Source organism: Mastigoproctus giganteus, chromosome 2 (genome assembly GCF_048544385.1).
Source record: "Mastigoproctus giganteus isolate SK-2022 chromosome 2, ASM4854438v1, whole genome shotgun sequence".
NCBI lineage: Eukaryota > Metazoa > Arthropoda > Arachnida > Uropygi > Thelyphonidae > Mastigoproctus > Mastigoproctus giganteus.
Genome location: NC_143576.1, coordinates 4,083,912 through 4,111,699, shown reverse-complemented (window position 1 = coordinate 4,111,699; position 27,788 = coordinate 4,083,912). Strand labels below are relative to the sequence as shown.

Here is a 27,788-nt window from a genome sequence, read left to right as displayed (position 1 = left end):
GGGAATGCCAGAGGTGAAGTAAACTATGGCAGCGAGCTAGATGATTTTGTAAAAAACTGAGAGGAAAGTGGAGGAGAAATTTTTGAGGATAAACAAAAAAGGCACCCGGGGTGGATAGGATCTATCCAGTTTTATTAAAGGAGGCAGCAAAGGAAGTAAGCAAACCCTTAGCCATAATTATGAGAGCTTCTTTGGACTCAGGGGAGGTACCCATGGACTGGAGATGTGCAAATGTGACCCCAATTCACAAAGGAGGATCAAAGGCTGACACAAGTAATTATAGACCTGTTAGCTTAACTTCTGTTCCAGGAAAATTAATGGAGGCACTGGTTAAAGAAGCACTGCAGGATCATCTAGACAAGACTACAGTTATAGCTCCGATACAGCATGGTTTTGTTAAAGGAAAGTCTTGCCTGACCAATTCGATTGGATACTATGATGCAGTCACAAAAAAAAACTGGATGCAGGGAAAAACTTTGATATTATATATTTGGATCTTAGAAATCTTTTGATACTGTTGCACATGGAAGATTGCTGCACAAATTGGAGCAGTGTGGCATTGGAGGCAAATTGCTGCTATGGATAAAGGGATGGTTGAGGGGGAGAAGATAGAGAGTGGTAATCAATGGACACCGCTCAGCGTGGACTAATGTTATTAGTGGAGTCCCTCAGGGTTCAGTGTTGGGTCCATTGTTGTTTTCTGTATTTATAAATGATATTGATGATGGTATATCAAGCTTAATGTCCAAGTTTGCAGACAATACAAAGGTTGTCCATGGTTGTTAAGGACACTACTGATGCTATGCTGCTGCAACAGGATCTGGAAAGGTTGAGCAGTGGGCTGAGAGGTGGCAAATAAAGTTTAACATTGACAAATGTAAAGTACTACATATGGGAAACCCCAGAGTAACGTATCAACTCTGTGGTACTACACTGACAGTGATAGAGAACGAAAAGGATCTGGGGTAATTGTGCAGGCAGATATGAAGTTCTCTGAGCAGTGTAGGGGCTGCAAGAGTAGCTCATGGTGTCTTGTCAATGATATATAGGAATTTTTCTAGCAGGGATAAGGAGGTGATTATTCCCTTGTATAAGGCAATGGTCAGGCCACACCTAGAATACTGTGTACAGGTCTGGAGGCCTCATTTCAAGAAGGATGTAGAGCTGCTGGAACGAGTACAGAGAAGGGCAACAAGATTAGTGAATGGAACAAAGGGGTGCTCTTACGAAGAAAGGCTTAAGTTTTGCAAATTACAGTGTCTGGCGACTAGGCACCGGCGAGGTGATCTGATAGATGTATATAAAGTCTCGAATGGTTTGAGCATGCTCAATGCCGATGAGATTCTTCCTCTTGCTCAGAATAATCACCTGAGAGGGCATAAATTCAAATTGAGGGGAAAGACAGATGTAGGATAATAGATGTGCGGAAATTTGCCTTTAGCCAGCAGCTAGTTGGTTGGTTGGTGGAACAGACTTCCATCCCTTGTTGTGGAAGTTGATAGCCTAAAGAAATTTAAGGCTCTCCTGGACAGGTATTTCGAACGAACGGAGGAGTGAAATGGGAGTGTGTTTTTTTTTTTTTTTTTTGGCTGATGCTGCATAAGCTTGCTTTCTTGCATCATATGACTCTTCTATTGGTTGCCAGGATACAAAGGGGGCCCACCCATTACTATAAGGCTATCATTTAGTTTTTATAAAAAATAAATAAAATTTTCAAAAAATACATAATTGGAAAAAGGTACAATTAAAGTAGAGTTATTTATATTCTTAAATATAACGTCTCCTCGAAAAATGATTTTATTAAAATAGTAATATAATGTAAATTTTAGTTGCATACAGTAATAATATTGGAACTTCTATTATATTTTCAAGCTACTAAAAGTCATTAACATTTTTAACATATTATCTAATGTTATTGCAAGGAGGCCCGCTTGCCATTGGGCAAGCTGACACCCTGACCAGTCTGCCACTGTTAACTACTGGTTGAAGATTAAAAACTGAAGCCTTTCTACTTTCTAAAATAGAGTCCTTTTACTTGAATGGTTTTTGAAATGATTTGTTGTGGTTTTTGCTGATTAATTGCATGACAAAACCTGTGAGGTGCCAAGCTACTGTTTGTGCAACTACTTTTCCTCAGTGGTGGTGTGGGACCTGACAGGTGCTGATGTTATGAAGTATCATCAGCTGCTAAATGGGAACCAGAGCAGCATCAAGCCTTAAAAGATTTGGGTTCAAAATGCCATCATTAAAACTACTGGCAGAGTGGTAATAGCACTTTATGTTTAGTTTGGTAACATTAGACTGAATCCATCTACTGATGGTTTTTAGGGTTGGCTGTGGTCCTGGGGTAACATATGCAGATGCATATTAACATATTCTGAGATCGAGCTTGTATGCTACCACAAAAAAGTGAACAGCCCATTGTTAGCTGCTGCACTGTTATGTTGACTGCAATAAAACAGTTACAATGAAGTTGTGAAGTCTTCTGACCTCAGCCATCCAGAGTATGAATGGACATGTATTTATCTAAAAACAACTCTGTAGTCAACCACATGTTGTCAAGTAGTGAGTATTTATTTACTCATGACTTATATACGATTCATTCAATTCATTATGGATTTTTGTACACAGCTTTTCACCAGTTGGATTACATATCTTAAAGCACAATTGGCACTCACTGCAGAAAAAGACAGTTTCCATTCAAGTTTAATGTTTTAAGAAATAAATTTAATAATTCATTTACCTGCCAGTATCCTTGCAAAGGTCCTCTGCCAGTTTTCTGTGATTTAAATTTAGATGGATCTTCAGTTTCTTTATAATCCTAAATGTGCAAAACAAAAAGTCTGATTATCTGACTTCATCATCATTACTCTAGAATCCAGATGTTCAACGATTAATTCAAAAAAAAAAAAAAAAAAAAAAAAGTAAGTGAATTAACTAATTACGAACCCTACTCTCTACAGGATCATTTCCTATATCAATAAATACTATTTCACGTTGTTTCAGTTTCTCAAGTGGTAGTTCATGTACCTATAGTGGGGAGGGGAAAAAAAGTTTATATTTCTGAAACTTTTGAGTCACTGTTAATGTAACAGAAAACAATTTATGTATTTATAGATATATAATTTATAGAAATACAATTTTAAAAGTAGTTTTTTTATAAATATTAACCATTTTCTGATGAGAGCTACAGAGTAGCCTTTCCTGAATATTTGATGACTTGACCTTTAAGAACCAATTTAAATGTACTTCTAAAACTACTATTGCTTTGACATGTAAAAAAAAAAAAAAAAAAAAACCTTCCACTATAAGAATGAATTGATGCAGTTTAAATTTTGATATTTCTGATCAGTCATAATGACAATTAATTTCAAGGTTAGGCAACTTTCCAATGATTAGTGTTACCATTAGGCAATATAATGCAAGAAAGTGGAATATACAGCACCAGTAAATAAAATAACTTATACCCATTTCATTTATCCCTTTTAATAATTTATCCCATCCCTCTTTAATTTTGTTCAAACTCCACACTTCTAAAACACTATGGAGAAGTATATTACAGGAAGCAAATGAAGTTTAAATCTCTGGCTAAATGCAAATGTCCACACATCCTATCTGTAACTATTCTCTTTTTCCCATATAAATTTATTTCATTTTTTGTGTGGTATCACATTAGCATTCAATTTCTTTAACCCTTTTACACCATTAAACACTTCAATTAGATCACCATACAGATTTAGTTTCCAAACCAATGCAATTTATGGAACCTGCAGCCTTACTTAATAAGAATATCCTTTTGTGTCCCCCTGCCGATCTTGTCATTTCAGATGTGGCCTAAAAACATTGCCTTATACAATGGAATAATCATCCCTTTATCCCTGATGTCAAAGTTATAGTACTGTCAAAAAACTCTACTGCCCTAGCAGAATATCTGTACTCTCGTGGAATTTCATATCAGTGTACAAATATCCAAGACTATTATTTTCAATCTCAAATATATCTTCGGTCTGTTGCTAGCTAAATGGTATATTATGCTGGAATTACTGCTACACAAATGCAAGAAGTTGCATTTGGCAATGCTAAACTATTATTGCCCCCTGCCCCAGTCTTCCAAACAGCTTAGATAATTAGCCAGATTAATTAATTAGTACCATTAACCACTCTGAAAACCTTTGTTTTGGAATGAATGAACTCACCTTTACTGATTTAACATGAAAAGGATATCTTCCAAGTGACTGCTTTAATCAATATAAAAATATTGAATGTCCAAATCTAATGCATATTAGTACTATATGAATTTGTATGTTAAATTAATTGACTACTAACTCAATTTATCAGTTAAAAGTATGTCAATTTTTCTTCAAATAAGAAAAATTTCCAATTTATATTTGGAAGTTTAATAACTGTTTGTATAGCTGAAAATACTTATTTTATCGATCACTTAGTGCATAATCCAGCATTCACTGTGGCTCCTTAGATAATGATAGAGGTGTTTTTGATTATTGCCACAACTATTAGCAGAGGCATATGATGCAAGAAAGCAAGCTTATACAGCATCAGCAAAAAAAAAAAAAAAAGTTTGTCCATTTCTTCCTTAGATTTATTAAAGGAAGAAATGGACTTCTTCAGCTATCAACTTCCACGACAGATGGATGTTTGTTCCAGCAATCAACCACCCACAGGCTAAAGGCAAATTTCCATGCAGCTATTCTACAACTGTCTTTCCTTAATTTGAATTTATGCCTCCCTCAGGTGCGTAATCTCAGCAAGAGGAAGAATCCCATCAGCATTGAGCTTGCTCAAACCATTCAAGGTCTTACACACTTCAATCAGATCACCTTTCAGGTGCCTAGTTTCCAGACATTGCAATTTTCAGAACTTAACTCTTTGCTCCCCCTCACCAATCTCGTTTCCCTTCTCTGTACTCTTTTCAGCAGCCAAACATCCTTCGTAAAATGAGAACTCCAGACGTATGCAGTACTCAAGGTGTGTCCTGACCATTGCTTTATACAAAGGGATAATCACCTTATCCCTGTTAGAAAAATTCCTGTATATCAGGGGTGGGGAACTTCTTACCCATGGGCAAAATTTTGCCCCCAGTAAAGTTTGAAACTGCCCACTGACCCATTTCATTTATCGAAACAAGTCCTCTAAAATGCTATATGAAAAAAACGGCATAACAGTCATTTAATATAAGTTGTTTTAAGCACTCCATAAACAAAATTTTTTTAGCCATAACGCTTGTCTTGTGATATTAATCACGAGTCAGAATATGTACAGATTGATGACGTAATAGTGACACCATTATTGCAACCAATTAGAATTTAGCATTTGTTTTTTCCCCCCAAAACCACACTTGCGCATATTGGCTTCATCTTATTAGGTCTTGTTATTGGTGATGGATAGCCAGTGTTGATTTAAGTTTTGTCTTAGTTAGTTGTCGGCTGCATCATTACACATCACTGCAAATTAAGTGCAATAATTTCATTTTCTTATTTCTATTTAAGTCAATATTATAAACTGCATAAAAGTAAACCCCTTTCTGCAATGACTAGTAATAATAAAAAAAAGAAGGGCTGCAGGTGAAAGTTCTTGGATCGATGAAAAATGGACAAATAATTATTTTTTCATGGAAGTAAATGGAAAGTGTGAGTATGTGTGTCATTTGTAAAGAATTGGTTGCAGTTTATAAAAAGTACAATCTTGAACACCACTATTTGACCGAGCATAATGAATACGAAAAATTGAGACTGCATTTGGACAAAGTAATATTTTTAAAAGAACTTTTATGCAAACAGCAATTATTTTCAAAAGACATTATTCATGAAAATACATCTGCAACACAAGTTATGAAGTGTGTGAGCTAATTGCAAAGAAACTGAAATTACACATTGAAGGTGAGTTTGTTAAAAAAGTCAGATTGTTTGAAAATATTAGTTTATCACAGAGGACAGTTTCTGATAGTATAGAAGACATGGCTAATGCCAAGTATCCTTGAAACAAGCAGCATCAAAATGTTTTTTTTTTTTTTTTTTTTAATTTCATGGATGTAGATGAGACAACAGCTATATCAAATACGGCACATTTGACTATATTTTTATGTGGGATAATGCCAAACTTTACATTATGAAAAGATTTACTTGCTTTAAAATCAATGCAAAGGACTAGATCTCCTTTCGAGTTCTTTACCTTGATTTCTCTTTTCTTTAAAATCAATGCAGGTGTAGATCTCTTTTCCAAAATCAAATCAACAATAAGTGATTTCAATTTACCCTAAGAAAAACTGAGTGGTGTAGTTACGGACAGTGCACCATCTATGGTAGGATCTCAAAAAGGACTTGTTGCTTTAATTAAGAAAGAATTGGAAAGCCATCAACTGGAATCTAATATGTTAAGTGTGTCACTGTCTTATTCACTAACAAAATTTGTGCACTCATTCTCTAAGAATAACCAATGTGATGAAAGTGGTAACAAGATATATTTACTTCATAAAAAAAGGGATTGAACAACAGGGAATTTAAAGAAATGTTAAAGGACTCTGAAATGGAATATGGTGATTTACTGTACAATTGTGAGGTCCACTTGCTAAGCAAAGTGGCACATGCTCAAGCACTTCTAAGAGGTGAAAGATGAAGTGAAACTCTTCAATAGAAACCAGAACTGAAACCAGAATCGATAGTGGAGTACGCTGCAGAGTGTTCCAATCTTTTGAATCAATTTCAAAAGAGGTTTCAAGATTTACAAAATCATGAACTCAAACTAAGAATGTGCGAAACTCCTTTTGATGTGATGCCATATGAAACTCCTGATTCCTTGCAACTAGAGTTAATTGAATAATACTTTAAAATCCGAATTTAATTGTGTATCTATTTTGGAATTTTATAAATCCTATGTAGATACTGAAAAATATCCACTTTTGAGCAATCATGAATTGAAAACTGCATCACTGTTTTCTACCACTTACTAATGTGAACAGTTTTTCTCAACATTAAATTTAGCGAAGAACCACGTGTATGCTAGACTTACGGATGACAATCAAGCAAACCAACTAAAAATTGCTGAATCATCAATGCCATCAAACATCTGAGCTTTCCAAAGCAAAGCAAAGCAGGGCCAACATTCTCATTAAGGTGCAAGGTAAGAAGTTTCATTAAAATTAAAACATAAGTGTCTTTGGTGTTTCAGTATTTAATGCATTATAACTGGGTGGTTAATTAACGCATTGTAAAATTTTAAATAATATTGCTTAGTGTGATCGTGTCCATACATATTTGTAAAATTTAAGATTCATTATTTTTCTCAGCAAAGATGTGCTCCCATGGGTTCTTATGCACTCGCAATTCGCTCCTGGTACTAAGAAGGTTCTCCATCTCAGCTGTATATTATTGACAAGACCCCATGAGCTGCTCTGGCAGCCAGTCTGGACTGATCTGTAAACTTTGTATCTAACTGCATAATTACCCCCCACACCAGGTGTTTTTCATTCTCCATTACCCTGAGTGTAGTACTGCACAGTTGATAAGTTACTCTGGGTTTACTGCTACCCATACACAGCACTTTGCATTTATCAACGTTAAACTTCAGTTTCCACCTCTCAGCCCAATTGCCCAACTTTTCTAGATCTTGTTGCAGTAGCATACTGTAATTAACAATTCTGCCAACTTCATATCATCTGCAAATTTGGACATTAAGCCTGATATACTTCAATATCATTGATAAATATAGAAACCAATGATAGGCCAAACACAGAATGCTGGGGTACTCCACTAATAAAATTAGTCCACAAAGAGCAGTGTCCATTGATTACCACTCTCTGCCTTCTCTCACTCAATCATCTCTTTATCCACTGCGGCAACTTGTCCATAACACCAATTCGCAGTATACTGCTCCAATTTGCACAATAGTCTTCCATATGCAACAGTATCAAAAGTTTTCATGAAATCCCAGTATTTGATAAAACTTTTTGCAACTAGTTCTATGTTATCACATCATAGTATCCAATCAAACTGGTCGAACAAAACTTCCCCTTAACAAACCCATGCTGTGTCTGAATTTTAACTGCAGTCTTGTCTAGATGATCCTGCAGTGCTTCTATAACCAGTGACTCCATTATTTTCCCTGGAACATAAGTTAAACTAACAGATTAATCATGTCACCCTTTGATCCCACTCCCCTTTTGTGAATTGGGAATACATTTGCACATCTCCAGTCCATGGGACCTGCTTTAAACCAGGGAATGCTCTCATAATTATGGCTGAAGGTTTGCTTACTTCTTTAGCTGTCTCCCTTAATATAACTGGATAAATCCCATCCACCCGGGTGACTTTTATGTTTAACTTCAACAATTTCACCTCCACTTTCCTTTCAGTTATTAGAAAATCATTTAGCTCCTTGTTAGAGTACTTTTGGCATTCGCTTCCCTAGAGTTCCGCATGCATGGATGTAGATGCAGAATACTTGTTCAGTTTGTCAGCTACGTGAGCAGAATGCTCACGTAGCTGACAAACGCTCACGTATGTGAGCAGAAAGCTACGTGAACAACAGCCGAACCATCGACATCAAGCAGACCAATCTGATTCATTCTCTTCCTTCTAGAGTTTACATAAGTAAGTCTGCTGTTTTACTTTGCATCCTTTGCCAAAGATTTGTTGTAATCTGCCTGCCTTTGCTTGCCTAACCTTTCTGACTTGGTTACAGACTAGCTTATATCTACCATAGGGTTCTGTGTCACCTGACAATTTATATGCATCCCATGCATTTTTCTTCTCTGCCAAGGGTCTCATCTGACATCCATTTAGGCCTAAATCTTGAACAGTATTTCTTAGTTGGTATGAAAAGGCTAGTAGCCAAGATTAACATTTTGATGGCTTCCCATTCAGAATTTGCTGCTGGTAATATTATCAGTTGGCCCTACTGTATAGAATTTAAAAACTGTCCCAGACCACCGTAGTCAGCTTTATGATAACAAAATCCTTCCCTTTATGCCTGATGGTAGTTACATCTTTGAGTAAATCCCCCAAATCTGTACACTGATCACTGCCACCTGGCGATTCCTTTATCTGCAGATTCTTAATGCATGAATAATCACTGCTCGTAATCAGATCAACAGTATTACTCCTTCTAGTTGTCTCTCTCAAACATAGTTGGGGTGAGGATAAATGGGCCTGTTGTACTGGAATCCGTAAGATAACAAATAATTAGATGTATAACCAGTAAAATAAAATACAAATAGATACTTGTAGCTTTTGAGGCTGAACGTGCCTCTTTGTCAACAGAAATGGAAACAAGAGATAAAATTATTCTAACAGACACAGTTGTGCGAGCAGTGAGGCATGCGAGGGCACGAGGTAGGCCAATCAATCATTAAACTGGTGTTCATTGTTGCTGCATGGACGTGCATAGTTTTTTTTTTTTTTTTTTTCTCCAGCACTCATCTAGACTTAAAACGGTTGCCTCTAAGATGGGGTGTGGTCTCATGCCTTTGCAGCGGTTCATGGCTCTCAAATTACACAATATATTGAGTTTCTCTAACCAGAGGCGGTGGCAAAAGCGTCAGGAGTGGTCAATTACTTCGTAGTCACGCTTGGGATTGAGGTCGTGGTGGGTGGACCAGAAGTGTTCTGGACTGGTCGGTCTTGAAGACGTCTCGAGTTCTCCTATATAGCAGCTATCACAGTATTTGCAGGCTATGCGGTATATTACACTGCTGCGTAAGAAAGGGGTGACCAGAGTTTTTACATTGGAAACTAGAGAACGCAAGTTTCTACCAGGCAGCTGTATGCATTGGATTTTTGAGATCCAGCCCGACACGCCTGGATAGTGAGGAATGTAGGCAGTGGGTACATTATCCTGAGTTGATGGCGGTCTCGGGTGGACTGTGAGCTCCTGTGCTTGTAATAAACACTTGTCTAATATGTGGGTTGGTTAGCCACAATTATTCAACTCTGTCCTCACTCTAGAAATCTCGTGTGCCTAGCTTCATCTGTGCTGGAATGGCTCAAAGCCCTGGAGAATAGGGTGCGGGTGGTGCAGTTGAGATGAATAGGAGCATAGCCGGATCTGTAGTTTGTGAACTGACTGCACCACATTGGTTTACAGTATACTGAGGTTTCCAAATGTGGGCACACACGTTTTACTAGGACATCCAGGAATGGGAGAGATCCATCTACTTCTAACTCTAGAGTGAACTGGATTAACACAGACAGGGAATTGAGATATACTAGCAATGTTGTTTCAGAGCCACGTAGGATGACAGTGAAGACGTCATCGACGTATCTGCACCATGTTGTAATAGGTAATGGTGGGTCCAGGAATATCTGTTCTCCCAATTCTTCCATGGTGATGTTTCCCACAACGGAACTAACAGGGGCACCCATGGCAAGTGTCATGCCTTTGGGGATTCCTTATACCTGCTGGTATATGGAATCTTCAAAGGTAAAGATGCTGCCTGACAAGCACAGGTTGAGGGCGATCCAGATGTCATCAGTGGACAGTGATGTTCTGTTAGGAAGGTTTCAGTCACTCTCAGGGAGCCTCTTGGTGCAGCTTATGGCCTGTTAGACAGGGATTGATGTAAATAGTGACACTACATCAAATGACGCCATAACAACGTTGTCAGAAATTGAGAGCTCTTTAATAAGGTGAATGAAGTCGCCGCTGTTAGCGACAGCGTGAGTAGTATTTCCTACAAGAGGTGTGAGGAGTCGTGCAATATATTTGGATAGTTCATATGTAGGTGTATTACAGCAGAACACTATGGGCCGGAGAGGAACACCTGGCTTACGGATTTTTGGTAACCCATAAAACTGTGGTAGTTGGCAGCCTGTGGCATAAAAGTATCTATTTGTGATTATAGATATTTTATTTTACTGGTTATACGCCTAATTATTTGTTATAGATGGGGTGACTATTGATGATCATGCTCAGGTAGCTGATAAACTGAATGAATATTTTGCATCTACATTCACATGAGGATTTAATTAATGAGGGGAGTGCCAGAAGTTTATCAAACTCTAAAAGGCAGCTAAGTAAGTGATTTTGTAATAACTGAGAGCAAAGTGGAGGAGAAATTGTTGAAAATAAACATAAAAAAAGGCATCTGGGGTGGATGGGATCTATCCAGTTATATTAAAGGAGGCAGCAAAGGAAGTAAGCAAACCCTTAGCCATAATTATGAGAGCTTCCTTGGACTCGGAGGAGGTCCCTGTGGTGTGCAAATGTATCATCAATTCACAAAGGGGGTTCAAAAGGTGACACATGTAGACACATGTATGACACATAGAACTGTTAGTTTAATTTAAGTGTTCCGGAGAAAACAATGGAATCACTGGTTAAAGAAGCATTGCAGGATCATCTAGACAAGACTGCAGTAATAGTTAAGACAGCATGGATTTGTTAAAGGAGGTTTTGTCTGACCAATTTGATTGGATACTATGATGTGGTCACAAAGGAACTGAATGCCAAAAATAATTTTGATATCATATACTTGGATTTCAGGAAAGCTTTTGATACTGTTGCACATGGAAGACAGCTGTACAAATTGGAGAGGTATGGCATTAAGGGTAAGTTGCTACAATGGATAAAGGGATGGTTGAGCAGGAGACAACAGAGAGTGATAATCAATGGACACTGCTCTTCTTGGACAAATGTTATTAGTGGAGTTACCCAGAGTTCAAGAACTCCACTAATAATGGGCCCAAAACTGAGTTGGGCCCATTGTTGTGTATATTTATCAATGATATTAATGAAGGTATATCAGGTTTAATGTCCAAGTTTGCAGATGATACAAAGGTTGGCTGGGTTGTTAACGACAGTAAACACAGTATGCTACTCCAACTGGATCTAGATAAGTTGGGCAAATGGGCTGAAAAGTGGCAACTGAAGTTTAACATTGACAAATGCAAAGTACTGCATATGGGTAGCAATAAACAAAAAGAAATGTACCAACTGTGTGGTACTACACTCAGGGAAGTGTTAAGTGGAAAACACCTAGGGGTAATTGTGCAGTCAAATATGAAGTTCGCTGAGCAGTGCAGGGGGCTGCCAGGGCAGGTTATGGAGTCTTGTCAATGATATATAGGAATTTTGCTAGCGGTAACTGGGGGGGGGGGTGATTATCCCATTATTCAAGGAAATGGTCAGGCCACACCTAGAGTACTGTGAACAGGTCAGGAGGCCTCATTTTAGGAAGGATGTAGAGTTGCTAGAACGAGTACAAAGAAGGGCAACGAGATTGGTGAGGGGAACAAAGGGGTGCTCTTGCCAAGAAAGTCTTAAGTTCTGCAAATTGTAGTGCCCGGAGAGTATGCACCTGCAAGGTGATCTGATTGAGTTGTATAAGGCCTTGAATGGGTTGAGCACTGAATGCTGATGGGATTCTTCCTCTTGCTCAGACCAAAAACCTGAGGGGGCACACTTTTAAATTGAGGAAAGACAGTTGTAGAATAGATGTGCGGAAATTTGCCTTTAGCCAGCGGGTAGTTGATTGGTGGAACAGACTTCCATCTTTTGTTGTGGAAGTTGATAGCCTAAATAAATTTAAGGCTAAGCTGGACAGGCATTTGGAACGAATGGAGGGGTGAAATGGGAGGTTTTTTTTTTTTCTGGCTGATGCTGCATAAGCTTGCTTTCTTGCATTGTATGCCTCTACTAATGCTAACATACTGTTGTAGAAATCAATCGTCCAATAAATCCACAAAAGCGTTGCTATGCATGAGTGACCAACCCACAAGTTCCAGTCAACATCTGGAAAGCAAGCTTATGCATCTTAAAATCCCCTATTATAAGAAATTCTGATTTACTGGCCCATTCTATTTTTATGTATAGTTGTCCATTATACTCATCACAGTCATTAGGCCTATAACACACTCCTACAGTCAACTTTGCTTTCCCCATGATTATGTCACACCAAACTGGCTTAACATTGCACTGTCCACCCATGTCAACTGGATGCACTAACTACCAGCATTACTCCTTCTCCCTTCCTATCCTGTCTATCCTTCCTGTATACATTAGTAGTAGCAGTGGCATGTGATGCAAGAAAGTAAGCATATGAGCTTATGGAGCATCAGCAAAAAAAAAAAATTACAAAACAATCACCTCTAAATGTTTGTCCAGTTCCTCCTTAAATTTATTTAACCTATCAAGTTCCACAACGAAAGATAGAAGTTTGTTCCGGCAATTAACCACCCGCTGGCTAAAGACAAATTTCCGCAATTTCAATTTATGCCCCCTTAGGTTTGTAATCTTAACAAGTGGAAGAATCCCATCAGAATTCAACACGCTCAACCCATTCAAACCCTTAAACACCTCAATCAGATCATCTCACAGGAGCCTAGTCTCCAGCCACTGCAATTTGCAGAACTTAAGCCTCTCTTGGTAAGAGGGTCTCTTCATTCCCCTCACCAATCTTGTTGCCCTTCTCTATACACGCTCAAGCAAATGTACATCCTTCCTAAAATGAGGCCTCCAGACCTGTACGCAGACTCAAGGCATGGCCTGACCATTGCCTTATACAGAGGGACAATCATCTCCTTTTCCCTGATAGCAAAATTCCTGTATATCATTGACAAAACCCCATGACCTGCTTCTGCAGCTTGTCTGCATTGTTCAGAAAACTTCATATCTGACTGCACAATTACTCCCAGGTCTTTTTCATTTTCTACCACCTTAAGTGCAGTACCACACAGTTGGTACATTCCTCGGGGGTTACTTCTACCCATATGCAGTACTTTGCATTTGTCAATTTTAAACTTCAGTTGCCACTTCTCAGCCCATCTTCCCAAATTTTCTAGATCCTGTTGCAGTAGCACACTGCCATTACTGTCATTAACAACCCTGCTAACCTTTATATCATCTGCAAACTTCAACATTAAGCCTGATATATCTTCATCAATATCGTTGATAAATATACAAAACAGTGGACCCAACACCGAACCCTGTGGGACTCCACTAATAACATTAGTCCATGAAGAGCAGCACCTATTGATTACCACCCTCTGTCTTATCCCACTCAACCATCCTTTTATTCATTGTAGCAACTTGCTCTTAATACCATTCTGCTCTAATTTGTACAGTAGTCTTCCATGGCAAGCAGTGTCAAAAGCTTTCCTGAAATCCAAGTATATGATATCAAAATTATTTCTTGCATCGAGTTCCTTTGTAACCACATCATTATATCCTATCAAATTTGTCAGACAAGACTTTCCCTTAACAAACCCATGCTGTGTCTGAATTATTGCTGCAGTCTTGTCTAGATGATTTGCATCTTTAACCAGTGCCTTCATTATTTTACCTGGAACAGAAGTTAAAACTAACTGGTCTGTAATTACTCATGTTACCCTATGATCCCCTTTGTGAATTGTGGATACATTTACACGCCTTCAGTCCGTGGGGACCTCTCCTGAGTCCAAGGATGCTATCATAATTATGGCTAAGGTTTTGCTTATTTCCTTTGCCGCCTCCTTTAATATAACTGGATAGATCCCATCCACCCCAAGTGTCTTTCTTATGTTTAACTTCAATAATTTCTCCTCCACTTTGCTCTCAGTTATTACAAAATCATTAAGCACCCTGCTACAATTTGATAACCTTCTGGAATTCTCGATCCTTAATAACTCCTCATGTGTGAATGTAGATGCAAAATACTCATTCAGTTTGTTTGCTATCTGAGCAGGATCATCAACAGTCGAACCATCGATATCAAGTGAACCAATCAGATTCATCTCCTTCCTTTTAGAGTTTATATAAGTAAAGAAATCCTTGCTGTTTTTCTTAGCATCCTTGGCCAAAGATTTCTCGTAATCTGCCTAACTTTCTTTGTGACTTGATTACAGACTAGCTTTGTACTCCCTATCCATTTGTAACACAAGATGTGATATAATTCATACAAAATTCTAATTTGCCTAAACTAAATAAAAGGTACAGATTACAACTACTTGATTAAATTGTTAGTATGGTAAACCTGTCTTTGCAATAAGTTGTAGTGAATATGATTTATGAAGATTAAAGAGGTAAAGCAATTTACTTTATTAGCTGTCAATTTGTGAGTCAAAAAAACTGGGAATCAACTACAGTGGATCCCTGCTTTACGATTGGTTCACTGTAGAACAAAATCACTTTACGATGGACCCTCCATAATAAAATACTGTTCATTATACAATATGGTAAGCACCGGTCATTGTGATCACATTTACAAATGGAATTTTAATTCTATTAAACGGCAATTCGATTAAGCAAAAATAGGGGGAATATTATCCATAGGCTATAAAAGTAAAGATCACAAACTTCACTTTATTACATTACCAATTAAAAAAATTAAATGGTATGTGAAAATCAAAAGAATATTTTCCACAGGTTATAAAATAAAATAAATTTACACTTTACATAGCTTAATTAATACTGTAATATGTACATACACTTAGTGAATAGAAATCATTGGATATCTACCTAATAACAGGTAGGTATTGAGTCCCCTAGTTCATGAAAGCGTTCCACAGGTATTCCATCCATGCTTGCTGGCACCACTCTCCATAATTCCATCACATTCCTGGGTGAAGGATTCAAAGCTCAAAAGGACCTTTCCACAGCATCTCAAAGATGTTCCACAGGGTTTACACATGCAGTGAAGGACGAGGCCATTCCATGGGGGTAAAATCTGCAGAATGCTCTTCAAACCATGTTCTAGTCACCATGGCTCTGCGGGGAGGCACATTGTCCTGCTGGAAGATTCCATTGCCCTATGGGTGAACGATGACCACAAAGGGATACAGATGGTCTGCAAGGATGGACATGTAACCGGGACGCATCGCTCTTACTTTTTTTACTGTTTTAAATTTGTAAAATTTAAAACAGTAAAAAAAAATAAATAATCAATAACAAAGAACATGGCACACACAAATTGCAACTAACATGACACGTGCAAGTGAGATACGGAGTAACAAGTTTACGAAGTTTAAAAAGTAGGAATAAAGAGAATATTCATGTTTTTTGTAGGATTAAAGAGGAAGGGGAAACACATTTCACCATAATAACGTAAAATTCCATAGACGTAAGATTCCACATAATTTCAGATATCAGTATTATCGCAAATACAATAAGACTGAGTTTACTACCAATTTATAACAGATTGCACTAACAGAAATTGCAAATTGTTTTTATCGTTTTATGGTTGTGACCACCAGAAATGTGCTTTAGAAAAATATCACAAAGGCATTCAAAACTGATTATAACCGAACATATGACAACAATGAAAGTATAGTGCATTTTAGTGATTTGAATTAGTTTTTTTCAAATTAAAGCGGCTGATTCCACTAACCAGTGATCATGTTAACTTGTGCCTATTTATTTCACTTTACGATGGGATGGGCATACAACTGTCTCCAACCGGTCCACGTGATCCTTCCTCTCAGCCAATAGCAACATTTGTAAACGTGTTGGCCGTATGATTTTGTTTTTTTTGAATCCTTTAAATTGGAAGTGATTTTTTGTGCTTTAATCAATATATTAGTTTTAATCAATTTTTTTAATCAATATGTACAATTTCCATTACAAAAATCACCTTTTAGAGAGAGAAATAGCTTAGTTATATAGCGAAATTTTCAACTTCCAAGGTCTTGGAATGAATTGCCAAAAAACAATGTATTATTGGGTTCATGTTATGATATTTTGACAATATGGCGGTGTTTCTGGAATGGATTAATACTGTAAAGCGGGGGTCCACTGTACTTGCAAGCAGGAAGATTCACAGGAGATTTTTGGGCCAAAACAGGTTTTTTGCAAAATGCTGGGGTACTTACCAAAAAACTGGTAATTTTTTGGAAAAACAAGTTTTACTAAAGTTCAGAAATATTAAATTTCACTGGCAAAATACACATTTTATATTATTAAAATACAGCCATAGGAATGTTTACCAGTACAGTATGCTTTTAAATATTTGCTAACATTTTTCTATCTGTGGATTTCTGATTGAATATTCTAATTAGATAAAACTGATTTTGATTGCTTCAAGAACAATACTGTTGAAGAAGCATAAATTATCCCAGGCATGACTTGGGATTATTTGTTACACCTGAAGCTTCCTTTGTACTTGTAACTTCCCCAACAAAGGACCACTGTACATCAATTTTTTCATCTTTCATAATAGCATCTTGTAGGTTCTCACACTGAAACTAACAGAACTGATTATGCAAAACATCTATTGCTGCATATATGTCTTTATCTTCAATGCCAAGAAGTACTGGAAACTTTTCCACCAAAAACTTTAAATTTGAAAATGATGCAGCACCTGAATTGATGAAATTTAGGCTACATCAGCATAAGAATGTTTTTCAGTGGAAACTTGTGCACAATGTATTTACACGTAGGAATAAAGTACCTCTTCGTGGAGCAAAAGAACAGAATCTTCTCCACTTTTTTACTTTCCATGACTTGGCAGCAGATATGCTTATGACTAAGTCAGAATCATTCATCTAGTTTACTCTGCAATGGTAATTAATTTGCAAAATAGGAATGGAAGATTTGAAAGCTGCTGTTAAAATAAATTTTCACATTACATTCAACATATCTAAGAGTATGTCACAGATTGAAGAGCTATGTTTGGAATTTCAAACATTGGCATAATATTTAAAACAAACATGCAAATTGATTTATTCACGCCAGAAGAGATAAACAAGAGCAGGATTTCTGCATGAATGAGAATAACATGCCTAGAATTATAACTTTGCTTGGCCTGTTTAGGATTGCTTTCGCCAAAGCAGATAGAAGTTTGTTCCAGCAATCAACCACCCGTTGGCTAAAGGCAAACTTCAGCACATCCATCCTACAACCGTCCTTCCTCAATTTGAATTTATGCCTTCTCGGGCGATTATTCTGAGCAAGAGGAAGAATCTCGTCAGCATTGAGCATGCTCAAACCATTCAAGGCCTCGCACCTCAATCAGATCACATCGCAAGTGCCTAGTCTCCAGACACTGTAATTTGCAAAACTTAAACCTTTCTTCGTCCCTTTGTTCCATTCACTAATCTTGTTGCCCTTCTCTGTACTTGTTCCAGCAACAACTCTACATCCTTATTAAAATGAGGCCTTCAGACCTGTATACAGTACTCAAGGTGAAGCCTGATCATTGCTTTATACAAGGGGATAATCACCTCCTTATCCCTGCTAGAAAAATTCTCCTGTATATCATTGATTAGACACCATGAACTATTAGCATTAGCATAAGTAGAGGCATTTGATGCAAGAAAGCAAGCTTATGCAGCATCAGCCAAAAAAAAGAAAAACAAAAAAAAAAAAGAAAAAAGAAACCACTTCCACTTCACCCCTCTTGTTCGTTCAAAATACCTGTCCAGCTGAGCCTTAAACTTATTTAGGCTATCAACTTCCACGACAAGGGATGGAAGTCTGTTCCACCAACCAACCACGCGCTGGCTAAATGCAAATTTCCGCACGTCTATCCTACATCTGTCTTTCCTCAATTTGAATTTATGCCCTGAACTGAAGTTTAACATTGACAAATATAAAGTACTGCATGTGGGAAGCAGTAACCCCAGTGTACCTGTGTAGTACTACACTTACGATATACTACACTTGTGTGGTACTACACTTACTATCCTTGCAGACCATCTGCACTGCTGAGAAAACTACATATCTGAGTGCACAATTACACCCAGGTCGTTTTCATTCTCTACCATCGTAAGTGTAGTACCACACAGTTGATACGTTACACTGGGGTTACTGCTTCCCACATGCAGTACTTTATATTTGTCAATGTTAAACTTCAGTTGCCACCTATCAGCCCATCTGCTCAACTTTTAAAGATCCTGTTGCAGCAGCATTCCGTCATTGGTGTCATTAACAACTCTACCAACCTTCGTATCGTATGCAAACTTAGACATTAAGCCTGATATACCATCATCAATATCAATCATTAATAAATACAGAAAATAACAATGGACTGAACGCTGAATTAGTGGAATGATGTTATTCCACTAATAACACTAATCCACAAAGAGCAGTGTCCATTGATTACCACTCTGTCTTCTCCCAATCAACAATCTCTTTATCTATAGCAGTAATTTGCCTCCAATGCCACACTGCTCCAATTTGTGCAGCAGTCTTCCATGTGCAACAGTTTCAAAAACCTTTATAAGATTTAAATATATGATATTGAAATTATTCTTTGCATCCAGTTCCTTTGTGACCATATCATAGTATACAAACAAATTGGTCAGGCAAGACTTTTCCTTAACAAAACCATGCTGTGTCCAAGCTATAACTGAAGTCTTGTCTAGATGATCCTGCACTGCTTCTTTTACCAGTGCCTCCATTAATTTCCCTGGAACAGAAGTTAAACTAACAGGTCTGTAATTACTTGTGTCGCCCTTTGATCCTCCTTTGTGAATTGGGGTCATATGTGCACATCTCTAGTTCATATGTACCTCCCCTGAGTCCAAGGAAGCTCTCATAATTATGGGTAAGGGTTTGCTTACTTCCTTTGCTGCCTCCTTTAATATAACTGGATAGATTCCATCCACAGGTGCTTTTCTTATGTTTATCTTCAACAATTTCTCCTCCACTTTCTTCTCAGTTATTACAAAATCATCTAGCTCACTGTCAGAGTTTAATACACCTCTGGCATTCCCCTCCCTGAATAACTCCTCATGTGTGAATGTAAATGCAAAATACTCATTTAGTTTATTAGCAACCTGAGCAGGATCATAGGCTTTTGTGTCACCTGTTGATTTATATATGTATATCCCATGCATTTTTTTTTTCTCTGCCACGTCTCATTAGTTCATCTGACATCCATTTAGGCCTAAACCTCGAACAATATTTCTTAGTTGGTATGAAAAGTCTAGTAGCTTCCAAGATTAATTCTTTGAATGCTTCCCATTTTGAATTTATCGTTGGTAACATCATCAGTTGGTCCCACCGTATAGAATTTAAAAAATGTCTGAGACCGCCATAGTTACCCTTTACGAAAGCAAAACCCTTCCCTTTACCCCCTGATGGTAGTTACCTCTTTGAGTAAATCCCGCATCAGTACACTGTGATCACTGCCACATAGTGATTCCTTTATCTGCAGATTCTTAATGCATGATGAATCACTGCTGATAATCAGATCAAGAGTATTATTCCCCCTAGTTGCCTCTCGAACGTGCTGCTGTAGAAAACAGTCATCCAATAAATCCACAAAAGCCTTGCTAGTGTGTGTGAGTGGCCAATCCACACACTAGCAAGGGAATTGGGAATGAGTAGCCTTGTACAGGCAAAGTTTTTACTGCTCCTTTTCTGAAAATAGAGAAGTTTTTTCTGTTTTATTAGCTTAAATTGGTATATTAACTTATTTTCTAAATAGCTTTATATTCCTAGTTACGATACTTAGTTTAAATTTTAACTTAGATAGAGATTTTGTAGGTTATTACCTAGTATCGGTAAGGGTATCCAATCCACGTGTTTACAAGTTTTGCAGCTCTAATTGTTATATTAAATTATTTTCTATAAGCTTATAGACCTAGTCAAGATCCTTGGTTTATTCTGAACTGAGACAGCGAGATTTTGGAAGTTTTTTTTTTTTTTTTTTTTATGAGAACCCCAAACACGAAAGGTATCAAAACCTATAGTACTTAGTACCGTGCATGGGCTGAAGGAGAAGTATGGGGGGGGGGGATGCCGGAAACTTTGCTCTAGAGACTAAACATGGGTTTCACCACTTCAAGTCTCCAATAAGCAAAGTGGTGGTATTTCACTGGTTGATGAAAGTCATTTAACACTTGAGTGTCCGCAGATTTACCGTTCGTAACTTGCCACCAATGTTATATCCCGAACTAGATAGCATTAGCTTAGTATAGTATAGTATATAATATTATCAATTACTCAGTAAAATTTATTAATCTTGTTAAACTTCATTGTCAATTAAATTGTACTTTTTAACTAAATACATATAACAACTTAGATTTTACAAACATAACCATAATTAATTAATACATAAATTGATATGGAAGTTATATAAACAGAACTCGGAGATAATACCCGATACCGAAAAAATATATATAGATATATTGTGTTATAACTGTGTTGGGATACAAGTTTAGGGTTATAATTTTGTACTGAAATTGAAATTTTATTGAAATTAAATCGAAATCATGATTCAGCCCAGAGCAGCAAAGCAAAAGGCTCAAGCTAATGAGAGTGCTGTGGCTCAGGGAAGAATTAAGGGGGGGGGGGGCAGTTGCTCTCTGAAGCACAGCCTTTTAAAATGCACTGCTTGCTTGATGTTTGTGGAGCAATCAGGTACGGGACATGATATTGCCAAAGGGGGGGGATGTCTTTGTGTGTGTGCGCAACATAAGGAGTGTGAGGAAATCAGGCAACAACTCAGCATTATTATGGGCCTATATGAGAGCTTGAAGGACAGGATGGATGCCCTCGAAGGATCTAAATTGAGGGGCCCATCAAGTTCTCAGCTGCCCACATCAATGCCAGAGTTTGCACTTGATCATCACGCAACACAGCGGCAACACCCAAGGTAGAATGTGCTGGTCCCCGGGAACTAGTAGTTGTTGGTGACTCTATTGTCTGGGAAACGGGGAACATGGTATGTAAAAAGGATAGGTAGAACAGGACCAGGGTATGTCTACCGGAGGCAAAGGTTAATAATGTTGTAGAGCAGATATAATCTTTTAAGGGCACAAAAGGTGATATTGTTGTACACGTTGGCACTAATGATATTAAGAGTAGGAGACCGGAGGAATTACTTAACAGGTACAGGTCACTGTTGAAAAAAAGCTGTGAATAAGGATTGAATTTGAAAGTGTCTGCAATTCTGTCCAGACACGATAGGAGGAAGTATATGATGAGAGCCTAGTCGATCAATTCGGTCCTGGAAAGATTGTACAAGGCTCAAGGGGTAGAATTTTTTTCAGCCTGGTCTGTACTTGTTAACAGGAGAGACTGCATCTACAGGGATGGGATACACTTAAATAGAAAGGGTGCAAGAATATTTGCTGATAGTGTTAGGTGGGTCAGAAAACTGCTAGGTTAGGGGTGACATAAGGTGTAATAGATTAACAGTAGCCACTGGCAGAGGTGAAAGTGATTCTTGCACTGCTTCTATTGGAATGAGCAGCAGCCTGGAAAACAACATACAGCTTATTTCAGAGACCGCAGGGAGTCATTGTGGTACAAGTAAACACATGGGTTGTGCTAGGGTAGCTAAGAATAGGAACAGGTGCATGTATACTTGCATGTACACCAATGCTAGGAGTTTGGTAAATAAATTTGATTAATTTGAGGTATTGCTCAAAAATTAAAGGCAGATATTGTTGGGATATCAGAGATGTGGTGCCACACATATGTAAGGAAGGCAGAACTGGAATTTGGGGAGTACAATGTGTACATAAAGGATAGACAGGATAGGAAGGGAGGAGGGGGGGGTTATGCTTTTAGTTAAGAAACACATAAAATCCAAGGAAGTGAAGCCAGTCAACATTGCTGGACAGTGCAGTGTCGAGTCAGTTTGGTGTGACATAAGCATTGGAAGATCAAAATTGAGAGTAGTAGTGTGCAATAGGCCTCTGATAATAAGAAACTGTACAGGGAAATAGAGTAGGCCAGTAAATCAGAGAGTCTTATAATGGGGGATTTTAACTTCCCAGATATTGATTGGAATTTGTGGGTTGGTCACTCACACACTAGCAAGGCTTTTTTGGATTTATTGGATGATTGTTTTCTACATCAGCATGTTCGGGAGGCAACTAGAGGGAGTAATACTCTTGATCTGATTATCAGCAGTGATTATTCATGCATTAAAAATCTACAGATAAAGGAACCACTAGGTGGCAGTGATCAGTGTGATGAAGTGGGATTTACTCAAAGAGGTAACTAACATTCGGAATAAAGGGAAGGGTTTTTTCTTTTGCAAAAGTGACTATGGTGGTCTGAGACAGTATTTAAATTCTATACGGTGGGACCAACTGATGATGTTACCAACAGCAAATTCAAAATGGGACGCATTCAAAGAATTTATCTTGGAAGCTACTTGACTTTACATACCAACTAAGAAATATTGTTCAAGGTTTAGGCCTAAATGGATGTTAGATAAACTAATGAGACATATGGGAGAGAAGAAAAATGCATGGGATACATATAAATTAATGGGTGACATGGAAGCCTATGATAGATAAAAGCTGGTCTGTAACCAAGTCACAAAGAAAATTAGGCAAGCAAAGGCAGATTATGAGAAATCCTTGGCAAAGGATGTAAAGAAAAACAGAAAAGAGTTCTTTACCTATGTAAACTCTAGAAGGAAGGGATGAATCAGATTGGTCCACTGGATATTGATGGTTCAACTGTTGATGATCCTGCTCAGGTGGCTAACAAACTAAATGAGTATTTTGCATCTACATATACACGAGGAGTTATTCAGGAAGTCGAATGCCAGAGGCGAAGTAAACTCTGGCAATGAGCTAGATGATTTCATAATAACTGAAAGTAAAGGGGAGGAGAAATTGTTGAAAATAAACATAAAAAAGCCAACCGGGGTGGACGGGATCTATCCAGTTATATTAAAGGAGGCAGCAAAGGAAGTAAGCAAATCCTTAGCCATAATTATTAGAGCTTCTTTGGACTCAGGGGAGGTACCCATGGACTGGAGATGTGCAAATGTGATCCCAATCCACAAAGGAGGATCAAAGGCTGACACAAGTAATTATAGACCTATTAGTTTAACTTCTGTTCCAGGAAAATTAATGGAGGCACTGGTTAAAGAAGCACTGCAAGATCATCTAGACAAGACTTCAGTTATAGCTCGGACACAGCATGGTTTTGTTAAGGGAGAGTCTTGCCTGACCAATTTGATTGGATACTATGATGTGGTCACAAAGGAACTGGTTTTTTTTTTTTTTTTTTTGATTTGGTAGTTGTTGACGCATCGGCTTCTGTGGCCATATTGCACCTCCCAAGGTTTTTGCAGTACTTTGATCCAAGCCCGAGGCGGGAATCGAACCCGCGACCTTTGGGTTGCCGGGCAGGTACTTTACTCACTCGGCTAGCCCGGTCGGCCAAAGGAACTAGATGCAGGGAATAACTTTGATATCATATATTTGGATCTCAGAAAGGCTTTGGATACTGTTGCACATTGAAGACTGCTAAACAAATTGGAGCAGTGTGGCATTGGAGGCAAATTGCTGCTATGGATAAAGGGATGGTTTTTTTTTTTTTTTTTTTTTTTTTTTTATGTGAACCCCAAACACGAGAGGTATTAGAACCTATAGTACTTAGTACCGTGCTTGGGTAGTACCGTGCATGGGTTGAAGGAGAAGTATGGGGGGAGAGGGTTGACGGAAACTTTGCTCTAGAGACTAAACATGGGTTTCACCACTTCAAGCCTCCAATAAGCAAAGTGGTGGTATTTCACCGGTTGATGAAAGTCATCTACCACCTAAACTGCCAGGTGCAAAGGTTGATGATGTTCTAGAGCGGATATCATCTTTTAAGGGCACAAAAATTGATATAGTTGTACACGTTGGCACTAATGATATCAAGAGTAAGAGACCGGCAGAATTACTTAACAAGTACAGGTCACTGTTGAAAAAAGGCGTGAATTAGGGTTGAATTTGAAAGTGTCTGCAATTCTGCCCAGACACGATAGGAGGGAGTATATGATGAGAGCCTTGTCGATCAATTCGGCCCTGGAGGGATTGTGCAAGGCTCAAGGGGTAGAATTTTTTTTTCAGCCTGGACTGTACTTGTTAACAGGAGAGATTGCTTCTACAGGGATGGGATACACTTAAATAAAAAGGGTGCAAGAATATTTGCTGATGCTATCGAGGCAGTGTTAGGTAGGTCGGAAAACTGCTAGCTTGCTTGGGGGGATACAAGGACTAATAGATTAAAAGTAGCCACTGGCAGAGGTGAAAGTGATTTTTGCACTGCTTCTATTGGAATGAGCAGAAGCCTGAAAAACAAGATGCAGGATATTTCAGAGACTGCTGGGAGTCATTGCAGTACAAGTAAACACATGGGTTGTGTTAGGGTAGCTAAGAATATAAACAGGTGCATGTATACTTGCATGTACACCAACGCTAGGAGTTTGGTAAATAAATTTGATGAATTTGAGGTATTGCTCAAATCATCAAAGGCAGATATTGTTGAAATATATGAGACGTGGTGTTACACAGATATAAGGAATGCAGAACTGGAATTTGGGGAGTACAACGTCTACTGAAAGGATAGACAGGATAGGAAATGCTATTAGTAGTAGTAGTAGCAGTGGCATGTGATGCAAGAAAGCAAGTGTATGAGCTTATGCAGCATCAGCCAAAAAAAAAAAAAATCACACCATTCCCTCCAAATGCCTCCTCTCCAGTTCCTCCTTAAATTTATTCAACCTATCAACTTCCACAACAACGGACGGAAGTTTGTTCAGGCAATTAACCACACACTGGCTAAAGGCAAATTTCCCCACATCTATTCTACATCTGTCTTTTCTTAATTTGAATTTATGCCCCCTTAGGTTCATATTCTGAACAAGTGGAAGGATCCCATCAGAATTCAGCGTGCTCAACCCATTCAAGGCCTTATATACCTCAATCAGATCACCGCGCAGGTGCCTAGTCTCCAGCCACTACAATTTGCAAAACTTAAGCCTCCCTTGGTAAGAGGATCCCTTCATTCCCCTCACCAATCTTGTTGCCCTTCTCTGTACACGCTCAAGTAAATCTACATCCTTCCTAAAATGAGGCCTCCAGACCTGTAGTACTCAAGGCGTGGCCTGACCATTTCCTTATACAGAGGGATAATCACCTCCTTTTCCCTGCTAGCAAAATTCCTATATATCATTGACAAAACCCCATGACCTGCCCTGGCAGCCTGTCTGCATTGCTCAGAAAACTTCATATCTGACTGCACAATTACTCCCAGGTCTTTTTCATTTTCTACCACCTTAAGTGTAGTACCACACAGTTGGTACGTTTCTCTGGGGTTACTTCTTCCCATATGCAGTACTTTGCATTTGTCAAGGTTAAACTTGAGTTGCCACTTCTTAGCCCATCTGCCCACATTATCCAGATCCTGTTGCAGTAGCACACTGCCATTACTGTCATTAACAACCCTGCCAACCTTTGTAACATCTGCAAACTTCGACATTAAGCCTGATATACCTTCATCAATATCATTGATAAATATAAAAAAACAACAGTGGACCTAACACCGAACCCTATGGGACTCCACTAATAACATTAGTCCGCGAAGAGCAGCACCCATTGATTACCACCCTCTGTCTTCTCCCACTTAACCATCCTTTTATCCATTCTAGCAACTTACCCTTAATACCATTCTGCTCCAATTTGTACAAGTCTTCCATGAGCAACAGTGTCAAAACCTTTCCTGAAATCCAAATATATGATATCAAAATTATTTTTTGCATCCAGTTCCTTTGTAACCACATCATAATATCCTATCAAATTTGTCAGACAAGACTTTCCCTTAACAAACCCATGCTGTGTCTGAATTATTGCTGCAGTCTTGTCTAGATGATCCTGCAATCCATCTTTAACCAGTGACACAATTATTTTACCTGGAACAGAAGTTAAACTAACTGGTCTGTAATTACTCGTGTCACCCTTCGATCGCTTTTTTGTGAATTGGGGATACATTTGCACATCTCCAGTCCGTGGGGACCTCCCCTGAATCCAAGGATGCTCTCATAATTATGGCTAAGGGTTTGCTTAGTTGCTTTGCCGCCTCCTTTAATATAACTGGATAGATCCCATCCACCCAGGTGCTTTTCTTATGTTTAACTTCAACGATTTCTCCTCCACTTTGCTCTCAGTTATTACAAAATCATTAAGTATCCTGCTACAATTTGATAACCTTCTGCCATTTTCAAACCTTAATAATTCCTCATGTGTGAATGTAGATGGAAAATACTCATTCAGTTTGTTTGCTATATGAGCAGGATCATCAACAGTCGAACCATCGATGTCAAGTGGACCAATCAGATTCATCCCCTTCCTTTTAGAGTTTATGTAAGTAAAGAAATCCTTGCTGTTTTTCTTAGCATCTTTTGCCAAGGATTTCTCGTAATCTGCCTTCGCCTACCTAACCTCCTTTGTGACCTGATTACAGACTAGCTTATATCTGCCATAGGCTTCTGAGTCGCTTGATAATTTGTAAGCATCCCATGCATTTTTCTTCTCTGTTTCGAGTCTCATTAGTTCATTAGATAACCATTTAGGCCTAAACCTTGAACAATATTTCTTAATAGGTATGAAACTTTTAGTAGCATCCACGATTAATTCCTTGAATGCTTCCCTCTTAGAATTTACTGTTGGTAACATCATCAGTTGATCCCACTGTACACAATTTAAAAACTCTCGGAGACCACTGTACTCACCTTTACGGAAGCAAAAACCCTTTCCTTTACCCCTGATGGTAATTAAATCTTTAAGTAAATCCCACGTCAGTACACTGTGATCACTGCCACCTAGTGGTTCCTTTATCTGCAAATTCTTAATACACGAATGATCACTGCTGATAACCAGATCAAGAGTAACCGAGTGAAGAAGGGAGTGTGGAAACAGAAAGCAGTCAGACAGTTCAGTGTAGTTAAAAAAAAAAAAAAAAAAAAAATCTGATGTAACAAAATTAAATAGGTTGTTGTTGATATGGAGGTTTGATGGCGCATAAGCTACTTTGGCTATAATGTGCCTATTCATTTATTATAAAAAGAGATGAAAAAGTTTCATAAATTCAGAATTGATTGAAAGGTCCAGTTTGCTTTAAGAAGT

The 27,788-nt window shown here is 38.2% G+C and overlaps 1 protein-coding gene across 1 annotated transcript in view; it reads right to left on the bottom strand.

The window, feature by feature from the left end:
• Positions 1–27,788, bottom strand: part of vib (phosphatidylinositol transfer protein vib) — a 214,773-nt gene that overhangs the window by 42,127 nt on the left and 144,858 nt on the right. The window contains exons 7-8 of the mRNA XM_090390339.1: positions 2,950–3,030; positions 2,744–2,821 (exon numbers count right to left, since the gene is read on the bottom strand). Coding sequence (XP_090246465.1) covers positions 2,744–2,821; positions 2,950–3,030 — 159 coding nt within the window. The remainder of the gene's footprint in view (positions 1–2,743; positions 2,822–2,949; positions 3,031–27,788) is intronic.